General features: G+C 43.0%; 4 protein-coding genes across 4 annotated transcripts in view; 3 read left to right on the top strand and 1 right to left on the bottom strand.

The window, feature by feature from the left end:
• Positions 1-269: 269 nt before the first annotated feature.
• On the top strand, positions 270-4,286 carry vps29 (VPS29 retromer complex component). The gene is made up of 4 exons (XM_023808639.2): positions 270-374; positions 3,030-3,221; positions 3,790-4,025; positions 4,140-4,286. The coding sequence occupies exons 1-4, from the start codon at positions 372-374 to the stop codon at positions 4,255-4,257; spliced, it is 549 nt and encodes a 182-aa protein (XP_023664407.1). The 5' UTR covers positions 270-371; the 3' UTR covers positions 4,258-4,286.
• A 1,539-nt stretch (positions 4,287-5,825) lies between these two features.
• gpn3 (GPN-loop GTPase 3) lies at positions 5,826-9,107 on the top strand. Its single transcript, XM_023808637.2, has 8 exons — positions 5,826-6,065; positions 6,334-6,442; positions 6,538-6,705; positions 7,431-7,555; positions 7,745-7,860; positions 7,984-8,080; positions 8,393-8,521; positions 8,687-9,107. The coding sequence occupies exons 1-8, from the start codon at positions 6,018-6,020 to the stop codon at positions 8,753-8,755; spliced, it is 861 nt and encodes a 286-aa protein (XP_023664405.2). The 5' UTR covers positions 5,826-6,017; the 3' UTR covers positions 8,756-9,107.
• Positions 9,108-9,654: 547 nt separating this feature from the next.
• LOC111842229 (actin-related protein 2/3 complex subunit 3-A) lies at positions 9,655-13,522 on the top strand. The gene is made up of 7 exons (XM_023808642.2): positions 9,655-9,791; positions 10,056-10,155; positions 10,490-10,566; positions 11,610-11,678; positions 11,852-11,978; positions 12,332-12,426; positions 13,179-13,522. The coding sequence occupies exons 1-7, from the start codon at positions 9,786-9,788 to the stop codon at positions 13,239-13,241; spliced, it is 537 nt and encodes a 178-aa protein (XP_023664410.1). The 5' UTR covers positions 9,655-9,785; the 3' UTR covers positions 13,242-13,522.
• A 2,249-nt stretch (positions 13,523-15,771) lies between these two features.
• The window catches only part of atp2a2b (ATPase sarcoplasmic/endoplasmic reticulum Ca2+ transporting 2b), a 31,374-nt gene continuing 30,352 nt past the window's right edge, over positions 15,772-16,793 (bottom strand). The window contains exon 21 of the mRNA XM_023808641.2: positions 15,772-16,611. The gene's annotated coding sequence lies outside the window, so the exon portion shown is untranslated. The remainder of the gene's footprint in view (positions 16,612-16,793) is intronic.

Here is a 16,793-nt window from a genome sequence, read left to right as displayed (position 1 = left end):
GCGGGGGCGTTGCAGTGTTGTTATTTGTCTAGTGTACACCCTTGGAAGTGTAATTGTAAACGTTAATCCATCCATCTTTCTATCTATCTGTTCATATTCCAGTCGCTTATCCTGGGTAGGGTCGTGTGGTAAATGTAAATGTCTGAGTATACCGATCTCTGGTTATAATTCCACAAATTATAACATCATGTTGTTACTGTTTTTCCCGAATCATTAGCAAAGCTTGTCCCTTGTGAGGACCCGTACCGTTGGCACGCTCGCTGCAGCGAGGATTTTGCCTCTCATTGGGTGAAGCTGTTACTGGATGTGATACGTCATTGACTCTGTGCGCCGCAACTTCCTGAACCACAGGGGATACTAGGTGAATAAACATGGTAAGACGAAAACATTAATTTAAGCTTACCTTGAATAAATATAAAGCGCCTTTGCATGCTTGCAGTGATTGCGTGAGGGGTGCAGAACGTTAATAATGCAACGCCGTAGTTATATTTTAAACCCTCGCTCTTAGCAAGATCGTAGCTTGACGGGATGCCTTGAGATGGGCGAATGGTCACATGACAGGTGAAAATGGGAGAAAAAGAAGTTCGTTGCTGGAATCACGTCTTCTCTGTTTTCATTTTGAGTTCTTCATTTTAATAATTACAGTCTGTTACGCGGTGCATAGCTGGGCTTCCGGTAACAGCCGATCTCCTTGGATTCGGCGATCCAAGGGTCGTCGTTAGCCGGCTTACACTAACCCACACCAGGCACGCATCTGGCTGGAAAGCAACAATTACTTCACTTTGAATGTTCTCAACCCGGGCCAGTTATCTTTATATTCGTTCGTTAATGTGTAGTTTAAATGCACAGATAAAGATGGTCATTCTAGTTGTCATTCATCATTCAGTATAAGCAGTATTTAATCTAAATGGAATTTCTGTTGTTGAATAATTTATCACATATAGGAAATCAACTCACTGAAGAATGAATGACATGGTTTGTAATAAGCATAAGGGATTTTCCCTGAAGATTCTTATTACAAAATTTTGGATGTATTTTTATAATATAATTATGCCACAAAAGCATTACCAAAGCTTTCTCACTCACATTCATAAAACTAACCCTGCTGAACATCACAATATCTAACATGTCTTATTTGTTTGATTGATTCATTTATTAATTTGCTCATTTTTTGATTTGCTAATTTGATGTTTCTCACTTTTTTCTTTTCTTAAAACTTTGATTATGCCTTATGTCATTCCGCCCCCTCCCTGCTTCACCAAACATACCCTCCCTCTGTCTCCAATCAACCTCTCCGTTGCATTCAGGCTGGTCACAGAGTAAGTGTTCCTCTTTCTCATGAATCTCTCTCCTGGTCATTTGCTTGTGGAGGCTTGTTCTGCAGACTAATGGGGATGGCTGTCATAGTAACAGGGCACTGATATCACTGCTGGACTGATGCAAGCATCTTATTGTGTAAAACTGGCATGTAGCAATAGTTTTTTTGTTTTGTTTTTTTTTAACCATTTCTGCGCTCCTGCATTCTGTAACATGCACAAACTGAGAATCAGGGGAGGCTTGTACTTCATACAGCTAATGTTTTATTGCTCTTAATTCAGTGGCACACCAGTCACAAGTCCCTCATGCCGTTCTGGGTTCCTTCTCTGATGGATCTTGGGAAGTCGTCCTTCAGTGCCTGGAGTTTTGCTGGATGACTTGGGTTGGGAGAGGCTGGTTTAATTAGAAGCCTGGGGCAACAGGAGACACGTATCATTCAGCTTTAGCCTGAAAACATTAACGTTTGGTGGCACTCGTCACGTTTTGCCGTGATTTGGGGAAAACAGCACAAGGGATGCAAACTACAGCCCTGAAGGAGCACGGATTCGCCCTCCTGGGGCATTAAAATGAAAGGGTCGTGTTTTCTGCAGGAGGGACTGTGGGTGTCAACCATTGAAACTCACTCTAATTATAGTGAATTATTAATATTCATATGTTTTAACAGGGACTCAACTCTTTCAGAGTATAGCTAATCAGTATCAATTAAGCATTGAGTTATAGGTATTAATATATTGCTTTTGTGTATATACCTGTGTATATATAGATGGGAATTTAATGTCCCTGTATTTGAAAGTCTGTGTTTGGTTAAACACAGGATGCCAACCCAGTGTGTGACTCTCAGTAAGCTTGTGATGCCCTCTTTGGTCAATTCTGTGTGTGTGTGTGTGTGTGTGTGTGTGTTAGGGCTGGGCGATATCATATCGATATTATATCGCGCATGCGCAATAATCACCGCCCTGGTCAGATGACAGACGAAGCATTTGGCCGGACGCCAGCTTTTCGGTGCTATAAGGACATTAATTTACACCCATAATTTGGTAAGAGGATTAGTAGTATGGCTTAAATATTAATGAGATGCGTTTTGTGATACCCAAAAATTAGTAATCTGTATAAGCTTTGTTTCTTAAATTCGATTAGCGGAGCACCCCATATAATACTGTTTTGGAATACTACGGTTTGGTATACTACGGTTTGGTATACTACGGTTTGTATACCTCAGTGCAATATGCACTGAAGTCGCGGTGAAGAAGAGCAGCCACAACATCTTTTAAAAGAGGAGATCTTGTAGATAAACGACGTAAAAACACGTCGGCGGTGTGGTGGTACTTTTTGCAGTTCAAAGTCTGACACATTTATTAAACATAAGGATATGCCGTATTTATACTAATAATGACTTTTAGACGTCATACAAAGCCTCATTAATATTTTAGCCATACTACTAAACTGCTTAAATTGTGGACGTAAATAAATGTCCGTATAGCACCGAAAAGCTGGTGCATGGCCAAATGTTGCGCCAGTCATCTGAAGTCCTAGTGATTATTACACGTGCGCGATATAATATCGATATGATATCGCCCAGCCCTAGTGTGTGTGTGTGTGTGTGATTGGGGGTGGGGGGGGGATTTATTTCCTGGGTTGTAAATGGGGTCCCCCCATCTGACCGCTGGTTAAAGTGAACCCTGCACTCCACCCCCCCCCACCTCCGTGCCAAGCTGGTCCTGGTGCTCGGAGATCTCCACATCCCCCACCGCTGTAATACGCTGCCAGCCAAGTTCAAGAAGCTGCTGGTTCCGGGCAAGATCCAGCACATCCTCTGTACTGGGAACCTGTGCACCAAGGAGAGCTACGACTACCTGAAGACCCTGGCGGGTGACGTGCACATCGTCCGCGGCGACTTTGATGAGGTGGGGGCCCCCCAAGCCTTTCCAAACCAGCACTTATTTAAAACTCAATAGTAGAGGTACTCTGCTGAAGGTTCTATCATTTTAATGAAGTAACCAGTATTGAGCAGTCAGATGTGGTGTTTTGTTTTGGTAGAAACATGTTTTTCTTTGCTCATGCATGCAGCTTACAACCATTGAAAAGTCACGGTTTACGCTTTTTATCTTGTATGTTTTCTTGGCCATAGATCTGGAAGGAAAAGTAATTTATTGGACATATTTTGTTCAATACATTGTTTTCTTGTTAGAATCCTTTCTAAAGAAATTTTTGTAGACAGACAGTGCACCTTGGTAACAAACTACAAACATGAATTACAAACCCCACAGATGCTCTTGAGTCCGGTGTTGTTCTGGTAACATTGCAGACTTGGGACACCAACTCTGTCTGAATGTGTGTGCATGCAGCCTAAGCCGTTGGGAACAATGGTTAGAATGATCAGTGGATTGAGTCACATGACTGGAGTTTGACTGAGTTGTTTTGAGTGCATTTTAGCCAGTGAGGTCAAGTGGTTCTCACTGTTTCCGCCCACAGAACCTGAACTACCCTGAACAGAAGGTGGTGACAGTGGGCCAGTTCAAGATTGGCCTGATCCACGGGCATCAGGTGATCCCTTGGGGTGACATGGCCAGCCTGGCCTTGCTCCAGCGGCAGCTGGACGTGGACATCCTCATCTCGGGTCACACGCATAAGTTCGAAGCCTTTGAGAACGAGAACAAATTCTACATTAACCCCGGCTCAGCCACGGGGGCCTACAGTGCACTGGAGAGGTATTCTCTACTGCAGCCGGGATTTATTCATCACCTGCGAATGTCTCTTGGGGCAGGAGGCTCCATCTTCTGTGTGTCTAACTAACATTCATGAGCTGTTTTTCTTCTCCCCAGCAATATAATCCCATCCTTCGTTTTAATGGACATCCAGGCCTCCACGGTCGTCACATATGTATACCAGCTCATCGGAGACGACGTGAAGGTGGAGAGGATCGAATACAAGAAGTCCTAAAAGCTGCAGTGGCGGGGGGGGGGGGAGGGGGAGGGGGGTCCCTTCATTCCACATTACTAACCTGAGAGGATGGACCGTAACCATCTGCTGGCTTAATGAAAATGTATAATACTTCCTGTATGTCATCAGCGTCTGCACAGTCTACCACACTGTCTGGAGGACCCGGATATCGTCTCCCATGTGTTGCTCTGGCAAAGTAGGACGTGTGTGTGCCACATCTTTCGTTTCCATGTGAATATCCACCAGTTTAAGGTTTAGATCCAGGCTCTTATTTTGTTACCGAAAATAAAATCACATTAATCATTTACGAGATTTGAAACCTGTTGATGGTGTTGTGCATTTTTACAGGATAACATCAACGTGGGTATATTTGAAACAAAATATTTCTTACATTTCACTGACCTTATCGATGAGTATGACAACGTTATTATGCTTGAAATTCTCAGAAACACCACGACCAGCCCAGAGAGCCTTGTGCTGTTTGTGCTGCATATCTCACTTCTTTTTGAGTGGCGAACCGGGAGATGGTTCCATTAAAGGACGACCTCTTTGGAAATCTATCTCTCATTCTAGTGTGTTACTCAGGAAAGTGATAGTTAAGGTTTAGGCAGTAATATTTGTCTTGGATTTCAGTAAAGCTGCAGGGACCGTACAGATTGGGCGGGAGGGGCGCATTACAATACAATATTACATATGACTAAATATTTAGAGTCACTGAAAGCATTTTGTGAGATTATACATTTGTTTCAGCTTTCCTGTGTAGTACCTCCGTTCCTGGATTTTCACAGCCCTGAATCCTGCAGTGAAGCATTGGTTTTTATTGAAGTCTTAATACCTTGATGACAAATTATATTGGTTTGATGCTTATTCCCTTAACTCCCAATTAATTATAGATTTTAAAATGAAGACCTACAAATTAAAAACTGAGTAATTTAGAGATGTACATGAAAATATGTAGCGAATTAATTGACATTGAAGTAAAAAAACATAAAGGTGACTACCAGGAGGTCTGTATACGTATGGTAATGAATGATGGAATAACGAAATTTCCTTACTTTCACTAACAGAAAGAACGTGAGGTTTAAATGTACCTGATACACTTTAGCGAGTGACTTGTCCTCTGAAGAGGAGATGAAACGATGACCCCACTGTTACGACACAGATAACAAATGATCATCTTAATCGTTTTGCTTACTAACCTCTCTTGGGTCAAAAGCATAGCCCTACTACAGCTGTGTAAATAAAACATATCAAACAGTTTTCAAATGAGCATTGGTCGTCTCCAAACATGTTACAAGATATCAAAATGATATAGTCTATACTTTCTTAGTGTCTGAAACTGATTGAATATGAACTTTTTTGGCATGTTTAATGCATTTTAATACGACTACCGACAGACATTATAACATTTTATCAAAATGACTAAAACGAAGAGTATAGAATACGTCTACGTTGAGTTTTGTTTTTCTCTTATAAAATGCAGTTGACAACCTAAATAAAGTACGTCGATGTCAGTTCTACGGAATTAAAGCCTCTATATACGTTTAATTACGAAGCGCGATTTATGAAGTTTGGCTCAAATCTCAACCCGTACGTCACAGGAACGCTATAGGGGTGAACAAGCGTGGTGTGAGAACTGAAGCAGCGTCAGATAGGAAAATGTAACGATTAGCCAGTGTCAGAAATACAGCCACCAATACTCGGATTATCAAAGGGAATATTGCTTACAAAAAGAAGAAAGAAGATTTTATTCTGAAAAAATGCCACGTTACGCCCAACTGGTGATGGGCCCGGCTGGTAGCGGGAAAGTAAGTAGCCGGCTCGCCATAATAACATCTCTGTTAGTCTGCGCTAGCTGCTGATTAGCTTTAGGGCCAAGTAATCGTATGGATTATGTACGTTCTGAAGCAAAACCCTACCCTGTTATTGAAGTATTTCTTTGTAGATATCTAGGTAGACGACATTTAAGTACTGTACTTATCCGTACATGCTGCGGGTCCCATCCCGTATGATAGGCTGTTCGTATTACTCGTAAGGTTGCTTAAGATGTTTTGATGCTATATACTCTTATTCTAGAGCACCTATTGCTCCACCATGGTACAGCACGCCGAAACCATCAACCGCTCCATACAGGTGGTGAATCTAGACCCTGCAGCTGAACACTTCAGCTACCCGGTCATGGCAGGTAAATATGTAAACCACGGATAGAAATAGACTTATTACTAGCTATTGGAAGCGGATGCGCGCTTACCTTAATAGTAAATCTCTTCCCTTTCACAGATATCCGCGAGCTTATCGAGGTGGACGACGTGATGGAAGATGACTCCCTGAGGTTTGGCCCCAACGGGGGACTCGTCTTCTGTATGGAGTACTTCGCCAACAATTTTGACTGGCTGGAGGAGTGTCTGGGTCACGTAGAAGACGACTACATCCTGTTTGATTGCCCCGGTACGCCGCAATAATATAATAAAAATAATAATAGTAATAGTTCCCCCTTATTATTACCGGTAGTCGTTGTATCATTAGTATTTCTTTTGTATTTGCATGGAATGTTACTAGGAATAACCTGAGAAAGGAGCCTTCACAATCCTCAGAGTGGGGTTATTACCACAATAGTGAATAACACTGGAATGGGGGTACATCTCAGACAGAAATGTGATTTAATTACTTGTAGGCAGGAATGCAGCTCATAACTTCAGGCCAGCATGACATTTGCACGCAGTGTGAATTCATTACTGAAAGACGAAAATATACATTTTTAGCTAGAGTTGAGTAATTCAGGTCCAGAGAGTAAAAATCCAGATCGGGATTTTGTTTCAGATAACCAGTTGAGCATAAAGAGTCATAGTCACAGAGTACTCAACTGGTTGGTTGAAACAAAATCCCGGTCTGGACTTTTACTCTCTGTTCCTGCATTACACAACTCTGTTGTTAGTATATTACAAAATGTGTTCATTTTTTTCCTTTCAGTCCACCTAAAAATAAACATGTGGCACTCCAACATTACAGCCAGAAAACAGATCATACTTTTGTAAATATTCCTGCGTATTAGCTCACTTGTTATGCTTATTACGTTTACGCCATGTTAGACCAGTGACAAGCTCTGAACACAATGCCTTCTGTCGCTGTGGGGCTGGGTGGTGCTCCGCTCCCCTGTGACTGTCTGACCCCAGGTCAGATCGAGCTGTACACCCACCTGCCCGTCATGAAGCAGCTGGTGGAGCAGCTACAGCAGTGGGAGTTCCGGGTCTGTGGCGTCTTCCTGGTCGACTCACAGTTTATGGTGGAGTCCTTCAAAGTAGGAGCCTCGCGCTGACGCGCTCTTCACTCACTTGTCACGCTTCCATCCCCACTTAGCATTTCAACAACATCCAGTGCAAAGACCAAGCAAATAATCAAAAATGTTCATGTAAAAACATGGCTGTGTGAGCATTAGACGCCTTGAAGGCACCTGGGACTAAACACGGCCCCTGTTTGTCTTTCCCAGTTCATATCTGGGGTGATGGCTGCCCTGAGCGCCATGGTGTCACTTGAAATCCCTCAGGTCAACATCATGACGAAGATGGACTTGCTCAGCAATAAATCCAAAAAGGGAATTGAGAAGTGAGTTGTTGTGTCGCTGTGATTGTCTATGATTTCAGTGGCAAATCAGAACTGTGGAGCCTCTCTCTCCCCCATCCAATTGAATTTAAATTTTAAAATGGTATATTTCCTTCTTTGTTATAGATATCTAGACCCAGATATGTATTCAATGATGGAGGACAAAGCACTCACTCTGAGAAGTAAGAAGTTCAAGAAGCTCACTGAAGCCATCTGTGGTCTGGTAGGTTCTCCTCTGAAAGTGTGTTAAATACGGGCAGGTAGAGATGTCTACAAGGTTGTGTGAGCATTTTGTTTCTCCTTTGCTGAAATCTGAATGTTAAACAATGCATAGGGAATTCAGAGATGATTTATAGAACTGGTGGACTTACGGCCTTCAGGATATTTTGTACTAAATGGACAACTTGGAAGGAATATTTCTCAGCTTAAATCATCAGGGTGCTTGACCTTCTATTGGATCTCCTAATAACTCTTTATCGACATCCAGTGGTCAGAATGCAGTATTGCTACATCGACGTACCGCGTGTGCCCGCAGATCGATGACTATAGCATGGTGCGCTTCCTGCCGTTCGACCGCACAGATGAGGAAGGGATCAACATCGTCCTTCAGCACATCGACTTTTCCATCCAGTATGGAGAGGACCTTGAGTTCAAGGAGCCTAAGGTAACCAGACTGACTGCTGCATGTAATGAATTGGGCTGTGATTCTGTTCCAGTATGATGGCCTTTGTGGGGGTGAACGCTCTATGACGAATCTGAAACAATCTCCTGAAATAAGGAGCAGATCTTACGAGTTTCCTGCCACCGACTCCCCATGCTGCTTTTACAGGAGTCTGAAGAGGATCCACTCACCAACACGAACTATGATGAGTTCTTTCAAGACAAAGTTGAGGACTGAGAGGAAGATACCAAGGGGCCTTTCAATGTGCTTTCAAAACAGCGTCAGAGTGGTGAAAAAGCAAGTGCTCAAATCACTCTCTAAACTGTGGAAGAAAGGAGCAAAGATCAGACAACAGGTTTTAATTTATTGAAGAAATTCACCTGACACAGAATGTCACACTTCTTGTGGCGATTTTAATATTCATTGTACGTAGATATTTCTGTTGTGTCTTTTTTTGTTTTCTCTTTAAGGCTTGACCTTGGTGTTGCTTTTAGCAATGGAATGGAATTGCACCACATTTCTCTTGGGAAGACTGTAAATGTTTGGAGTATATTTTTCAATTAAAACTTACACTTGTTTGTTCTGTAAAGTTTCAAAGGGTATCATCTATAGCATTTTTAATTGACTGCTCATCCATTTAGAGCAGGGGTGCCCAACTCCAGTCCTGGAGGGCCGGAGCCCTGCACATTTTTGGGTTTTCCCTCATTTAACACACCTGATTCAACTCCTTGTGCTAATTACCACACAGCTCTTGAGCTGAATCATTTATGGTGGAACAGGGAAAGAACTAAGCTACACAGGGCTCCGGCTCTCCAGGACTGGAGTTGGGCACCCCTAATCTAGAGTCATAGCTACCCTGTCATGGGAAGTACAAAGATTAAAACAGAGTGAGCTCAGGATAGGATGCCAAACCATTGGATGGTACCATCATAAATGCATACAAATATAGAGTATCTATACTGGCAAATTAAAGTCAAGTAAAACAGCATGTCTTTGATAGGAGAAAACACGTACAGAGTCTTTTGCTTCCGTGTACAGACATTCGGGCCCCAGGGCACAATAGCTGACGCTTAAGCCGCGGCATTGACGTCCTTCGCGAAAGGAGCGCCCGCGCCACCCTGTGGACATTTCGGGGAACTGCGGCGTTTTTATAGGAGGCGCCCCGTCTGCTTCCTGTATGATCCGCATTGGGTGGGACAGCGGAAGCGGCAGCGCTGCACGCCGACGGTCAATTATTCCGAGTTAGATACTCAAACTAAGATTTAAAATGCCGGTAAGTGAGCCTATTCACGCGACACCGTGTTTATAATGGACAATGCTTAAACTGTGCGCTTCAGAGAGGATTATTTTCTGCATTATTTGTACAGGACTAATGGATAAACATCTTGTAACATACCGGCAAAAAATTCCGACGTTTGTGTAAAAACTGTGTTAAGATCCGAAAAAGGCTATTTACGCATTATGTGCATTTGTAAGAAAGCTAGCTGTAATAAGCTCGTTCGTTTTGTTTTAATCCACTACTTCCCCTTTTGTGAAGGCTTACCATTCGAGTCTGATGGAGCCCGACACCAAACTGGTGGGGAATATGGCTCTGCTGCCGCTGAAAACCCAGTTTAAAGGCCCTGCTCCGAAAGAGAGTACGTTCGTCTGCCTTAATCTATTAACTGTGCAAAACACTGAGTAATAGATGTCGGCTGTACACGGACACTTAACGACGTAGCAGCCTTTTGAATCCGTTCTGTGTAATGCATTTAGTTGACTGCAGTCAGGTTAAAGCTGTCGATTTTCCTTCGTTTTATTTATTTTTTGCACTCGCTTTTATTACTTGTCCAGTTTGAATAGTATAATTATGTAGCGGATGGAAACCTCAGAGATCATCTTCTGCTTCCTAATTTGGAAATGGTGCGCTATTGCCCCGCCTTGACTAGCTACTAGGAAGAGGATTTTAATTTAATCGCTTAATGATTTTAGCCAGAGAGACTGACATCGTTGATGAGGCCATATACCACTTCAAAGCTAACGTCTTCTTCAAGAACTATGAAATCAAGGTAAGATGCACGGCTTATTTCACTCGAGTGTGCAGTAAGATGGTGATGGTATGCCGTAGCGTTAGTCTGTATTCGTGTTTCCGTTCACGTTTTTCAGATTCGGTCTTTAATCTGTTGTAGCTCACGCGAGACACGGTCTGAACCCATAGACCTCCCGCTCTTACGTGCCCGGACACGCCCCGCTGAAAGCCGCGCGCTCTTCTCATAGTTTTGCTTTTTAACTCCAGCGTTACCATCTCTCTCTCGCCAAAGTTGGCAACATTGTAACGCAAGCACCCCCCCGCCCCCCCCAAAAGCAACTGGCTGTACCTGAGCCATGAAGGGCACGACGACACCCCCACCCCCATTCCAGAGCCCTCCTGTTGTAGACCAGTGCTCCTCAACTGAGGACCTGCTGGACTAAAGTGGGTTCAACTGTGCACACAACAAAATATTATGCTATAAACCAATTTAGGGCTCATTCCTTAGCTTATTAGCAGCTTAGATGTAGCTGGAGAACATGCACACCTTATGACTTGGCAGCAGTGAGGTGCACAGTTGTGAGGTAGTTTAAGTAGCAGGTTCTTCTAGCCCATGGTGATGACTTTTGGAAGCGTGAAGCTCCATGAATCAGGTGTGATTGATGCCACTTTTCTGTCTCCAGTGACCGAGGCCTTTTCATAGTTCTGACATGTCATTGCTGTGTTGTAGTGTGTCCATTATTTTCTCAGTATCTGGTAGATTTGTACCTGTTCATTTTACAGTGATACTTTAGCATGTATTTTGGTGATGTAGGAGCGCAGGGGGGTGTAGGGGAGACGGGTTTGATTCCCTGCCCTGGCTCTGTGCGGAGTTCGGGTTTCTTCAGAGTTCTCGAGTTGTTTGTGAATGGTGTGTGAGTGCTGTGTTATGGGTCGGTGCCCTGTCCCGGGTTATTCCCTGCCGTGTGCCCGTTGTTTCTGAGAGGCTCTGAATACCCATAATCCTGAATAGTGGTGACAGAAAATGAAGCCGTTCTCATATGATAAATGGGTCTAAAGAAGACTTGTTCATTTCCTTTGCAGAATGAGGCGGACAGAACGCTGATCTATGTCACGCTGTATATTTCTGAGTGCCTGAAGAAATTTCAGAAGGTAAAGAGGGGCAAACCCCCCACACACCCTCATGTTTCATTTGATTGTTTTAATTCTTTTTCCCCCTGATACAGAGGACATTTTAGGCTGAAATGTAAAAAGATGAGGACCTTTCTGTGGAATCGCTGGGCACTTGGGAGCTGCTGGCCGTCAGCCGTATGTCTCGTTTACAGTGCACTTCCAGGAGTCAGGGTGAGAAGGAGATGTACACGCTGGGCATCACAAACTTCCCCATCCCAGGGGAGCCCGGCTTCCCCCTGAACGCCATGTACGTCAAGCCCTCGGGGAAAGCGGAAGAAGGTAAGGGGATGATGGCTGGGGGGGAGAAGGGGAGGCATGTTATTTGGAGCTGGGAGGTTCAGTCTAGATCCATGCAGTTTTACAGCAAACCAGTCCAACGGGGACCCCAGATGCTCCACGTTTTTGTTCTCTCAATTCCCTGGGAGTTCGTGGGGAGTAAAGACTGGTTTGAGAAACACTGGATAAACGACACACAGAAATACTCCATTATCCTGCGGTGAGACTTGTTGTGGACACGAGGGCCTGACTGGCCACAGACCGCTTTGGGCTCCTTCATTGGCTCGCTGGCGGAACGTGTCCTGGGTCTGGCCAGGTGCTGCAACGCTGATCACTGTCCCCATGCTGACCCACAGAAACCATGAGGGCCTACCTGCAGCAGGTTCGGCAGGAGACGGGCCTGCGGCTGTGCGAACGCGTCTTCGATCCCCAGACGGACAAGCCCAGCAAAGTGAGTTCCTATTATTTCACAGCTCACAGGCAGGTTGAGGAGCAGGTTAATTTACGTGACGGCTTCAGTTCTCAATTTCTCATTAGTTATCTACTGTGAACTATTTGTGTCACACTGAAGAATAGAGGATGGTGACACAGTAAGCCTCCAGGGTGGTGAGTTTCAGTCAGTGTGTGGAGCTGGTATGTTCTCTGTTTATGCTAGTTTCCTTATGTAGTTCAACGATATGGCTTAGGTGCCTTGTGGACTAGCATCCTGTCCACGGTGTCCCCATGCATTCTGGGATAGGCTGCAGGGTTACCGTCACCCTGTACAGGTCGTCGTCGACTTACAACCTATGCGACTTAAGACTGATCGACTATACGACTGTTCTGAGACCGGAAATAGTGTAGCCCAGCGTGAGTGTATCTCAGCTTCTGCCCCAACTGCTGGCAGCAATGAACTAAGAAAATGGTGATTTAAAAAGGTTAAAAGCATCAAGCAATATGACTTAAGGATGTTAGAATGTTATTATACTGTATACTATACACACATTTCGCATATAAAATAAAGGGCTGACTTGCATCCAAATTGACTTTAGACCGGTCAATCGGTACTGATCGTGGTGTTAAGTCGACGATGACCTGTACTTGATTAGCAGTACATAAGCACAAGGATGTGGACATAACACCAAGTTTAAATGTTAAGTACTCCTAAAATGGTAAAAATTATGTATAATGCATCTAACTTTTTTTTTTTTTAAATCCTCACAGTGGTGGCTTTGCTTTGTGAAGAAACAGTTCATGAACAAAAGTCTTTCTGCTCCAGGCCAGTAATAAAAACTGGATACATTTTTAATCAGCTAAGTGGGTACACTTGTCCCGTCCAGATGATTTTTATACATATCCGGGAGTCCAATGCCTTGCCTGTAGGCTGTGGAACCAAGCTGGGTTCATTTGACTGATTTTAAGCATTCCCTCAATATGGAATAAAGTATTCTTTTAAAACCGTATGCTACCCTTTTTTTGATAACCCTAAAACGTCTGTGGGGTTGCTTAAATCGCTTTTGTGACTTTCCTGGTTGTAATTTTTTAATAAACAATATCAGGACTGTAAATCTGCCTTTGTGAGACTATTTCAAACATACACTTCAGGCCAGAAGGTTGGTATATTTAGATATTTATTTCATCTGATTAGTCATGTTACGGTAAATAAGCGAAACAGGACAGACAGAAGCAGAAGAATGAAGAGAACCTGAGATACTCGTACAAATCGTGTTCAGTGAGCCTGTGAAGACTACATCACCGAGATGGGTCTGTTAGAACCGGGTTTGACTAGAATGCATTTCAACTGGGGCATGTTTGTAAGCTCACATTTACAGATGCCTGACCCAACATGCACTCATGGATGCCGCAAACACACGGTCGTACTGGTTGCAGTTCGCTCATGGGAGTTTCTTACACAAATGTTCTCATTTCCTATAGTTGCTTGGGCCCACCTCTACAATCGGATTGGTTCTCTCTCTGAACCAAACATTTTTCCTTCTGCCCTCAGAACATTAAGCAAAACTCCCATAAGCTTGATGCTCATGATCAATATACTTCATTCTCTTATCTGACAACAGTATAGGTGTGCTAAAGTTCCACTGTTATTCTACAAACACACCTGCACGAGATATGAGTATGCATTTGGAAATTTCAACACTGACATTCTGTAGATTAACTGCAGAGGATGTGATTAATCTTCGACACCCTGCCAAAGGTACCATCAATTCTTGAAATCTGAACCTGTGACCTTCTGACCATGTTTCCTGCCTTCTGCCCTGCATTTACTGGGAAAGGCTACAAGACTACCATGCCCTGTACTAGACAATCAATTATGGAAAAGGGAGAAATTCTGAAGATAGATCTACATGCAAACTTATTTTGGCATCAAACAGCTCCAGAGAGGAAACTATAATTAATGAAATTATCACTCCTGAGCGTTTTATTTAAAGGCATGTAGCCGACGCCAACAGGCGGCATGTAGCTGATGGTAGGATATAAACGATATAGCTGGTGGTGGACCTGTCTACCAGTGGGGCGAACTGAACTATGTACCTCTGAACAAAACTGTTCAGAACCACAACCCCATGCAACTAGATGCCATAAGTAAACCTGCATGTTAATCAGAAGAGAGAAAGTACTTAGTCTCTTAGAGGGAAATATCACTTAGAGAAAACACATACCAGTGTAAAAGCACATGAATTCCCTCCTTTCAAAGTGACTGGACACAAGCTAGAGTCACTTGCCTACAGTGCCTTGCAAAAGTGCTGAACCCTCTGTAGAACAATGAGGTTTGATTGTGTATATATATCATTTGTAATTCATTCTTCTTGCTAGTATTTCCATTGCAAACCCCTAAAGACCTCTCTGCATCAGAGCTGTTATTGAAGCAAAAGGCAGCTCCACCAGACATTGATACGTATTTTTCGGTTTTTGATTTTCTTCTAACGATTTGCTGACAAATAATTGATTTTGACTTTGAAAATGTACTCAGAGACTGAGTTTTCAATTAAACACAGACAGGAAGAAGGTCGGTATCACATGTAATGCAGGAAAATCTGATACATTTGCAACGCACCGCACAGCAGCAGAAAGACCCATTAAAACCGGAGTTGCTGGGCAAAGAGGTTACCTGTAATAGTACATGAGGTTACTCTATATTTGGGGTAGTTATACTCACTAACGTTCATACTTTTCATTCATGTATCCACGCACTTTGAAAACAAAGTAAGTTAAAAGAATTTTAGAAAGGTTATATTGCGAAGCCAAGAGAAACCAACGTAAAGGCACAGTGACTGATTTTGTGAAACAGTGCATACATTTTGTATTTTGGGTCAATTTCTCGGGGAAATATTTGCACGTACAAATATCACAATTTTAGTAAACGTATATCACTGGCAAAACATTTACTATCCTTAGCTTCATTTCACGATTATTAAACCCCGAAAAGGAAGTTAACGTATGAAACAGGACGCAAGGAACCCGTCATTAAGAGTAACATAAAAAATAGCCTTCAAATTGTACTTGGTTCATCGTGTGCGCATGCGCACCTCGCCAGAGATAAAATTCAAGAGTAAACGAAATTCACCCAAACACGGTATACTTTCTACTTCCACTAAAAATAAGGACCCACATTCTCACGGTTATTTAAGCATCTCATAATTTAAAGTATTAAGAACGCTACATGGCCGTCATTCAGTTGGAGCGTCCGAAGTATAATTTCAGTACTAATTCCTTGGTAACTTCACCTGTATGTCTCACGATTCTAGACGCAGATTCAAGGCTGCCTGTACAGCACATGACACAGAAAATACATGCAGAGTCATGTTTAATTGGTTTATTTACCTGAAACCACGTTTCATGTGATGCATGTTACAATCGTCAGCACGGAAATGAACAGTCGCTGGTATATACAATAGGTCATGGTTCGGACGCGGTGTTAAAGGGCCGGACTGCTCCTTTCGAGACGGACGCATCACAGTTCCACCGCACCGCAGCGCCTTATTTAAATAAGTTACATTATTACAGTGCAAAACAAAACAAAAAGGTCTACTTCGTCATTTTGCACACCTCTAAAAAAGATTTCCTTAGGAAAAGTATCTGATTATGGAACTGACCGGTGTCATTATGGTTGCCCGCTTGTATCTAAAGGAGAATTTGTTCTACTTGAGCTGAGCGATATTTGTACATAGCTATTTTAATGTAGAAACTCTGCTAAAATATTTCAGCTACTTACAACTGCAGAACATGCATTATGGTATATTATACATTTATATAAAACTATGACATTTTACACAGAAGAATCTTAAAAAGGTGGCATGAAAACTCCTTAGATCTCGACTCGAAGGCGAAGGGCAAGCGCGTTTGCCTCCATGCCGCAACGATCTCCAGGGACTGTGATTACACATACAGGATAACATTTATTTCTCTAGCTGACGCATTTTGTCCTTTAAACATCTTCCCTACCTCACAGTATTCTTTTTCTTGGTCATTTTAAAACACGCATATTAAATGTAGGTACATTTCCGATTTCTTCGCTCATTGTTACATGCAGGCCTTTTGTAGAGGTGGAGCTGCCCGAACACGTGCACCAAACAAAAACAAAAACCTTACAGTTTCTGCAAATGGTTCTAGTGGAGGGAGGTGGATTACAAGGCCTTGGCTGTGGGGAGAAGGTGAGAGAGAAAGGAAAGCAGAGTCAGAAATGAAGACATGAAACGAGGAAAAGGGACAGGTATGGATGAATTGGTCTGAGATACATAATCAGCCTGTTGGAAACTACTAGCTGTGCTTGGGTCAGCCCATAACATGGGAGAGTGATATAGAATTAATGGTAGCATGTGG

Source organism: Paramormyrops kingsleyae, chromosome 7 (assembly GCF_048594095.1).
Source record: "Paramormyrops kingsleyae isolate MSU_618 chromosome 7, PKINGS_0.4, whole genome shotgun sequence".
Classification (NCBI taxonomy): domain Eukaryota; kingdom Metazoa; phylum Chordata; class Actinopteri; order Osteoglossiformes; family Mormyridae; genus Paramormyrops; species Paramormyrops kingsleyae.
This window is presented reverse-complemented; position numbering and strand designations above follow the sequence as displayed.

Excerpts from the sequence above, each read along its gene's own strand:
- LOC111842229 (XM_023808642.2), top strand. Across the intron at positions 10,567-11,609 it reads TCAAGAACTATGAAATCAAG|AATGAGGCGGACAGAACGCT; the intron begins GTAAGATGCACG and ends TTTCCTTTGCAG. Across the intron at positions 11,679-11,851 it reads GCCTGAAGAAATTTCAGAAG|TGCACTTCCAGGAGTCAGGG; the intron begins GTAAAGAGGGGC and ends TCTCGTTTACAG.
- vps29 (XM_023808639.2), top strand. Across the intron at positions 3,222-3,789 it reads TCCGCGGCGACTTTGATGAG|AACCTGAACTACCCTGAACA; the intron begins GTGGGGGCCCCC and ends TTCCGCCCACAG. Across the intron at positions 4,026-4,139 it reads GCCTACAGTGCACTGGAGAG|CAATATAATCCCATCCTTCG; the intron begins GTATTCTCTACT and ends TCTTCTCCCCAG.
- gpn3 (XM_023808637.2), top strand. The coding sequence starts at position 6,018 with ATGCCACGTTACGCCCAACTGGTGATGGGCCCGGCTGGTAGCGGGAAA. Across the intron at positions 7,556-7,744 it reads TTATGGTGGAGTCCTTCAAA|TTCATATCTGGGGTGATGGC; the intron begins GTAGGAGCCTCG and ends TGTCTTTCCCAG. Across the intron at positions 7,861-7,983 it reads TCCAAAAAGGGAATTGAGAA|ATATCTAGACCCAGATATGT; the intron begins GTGAGTTGTTGT and ends TCTTTGTTATAG.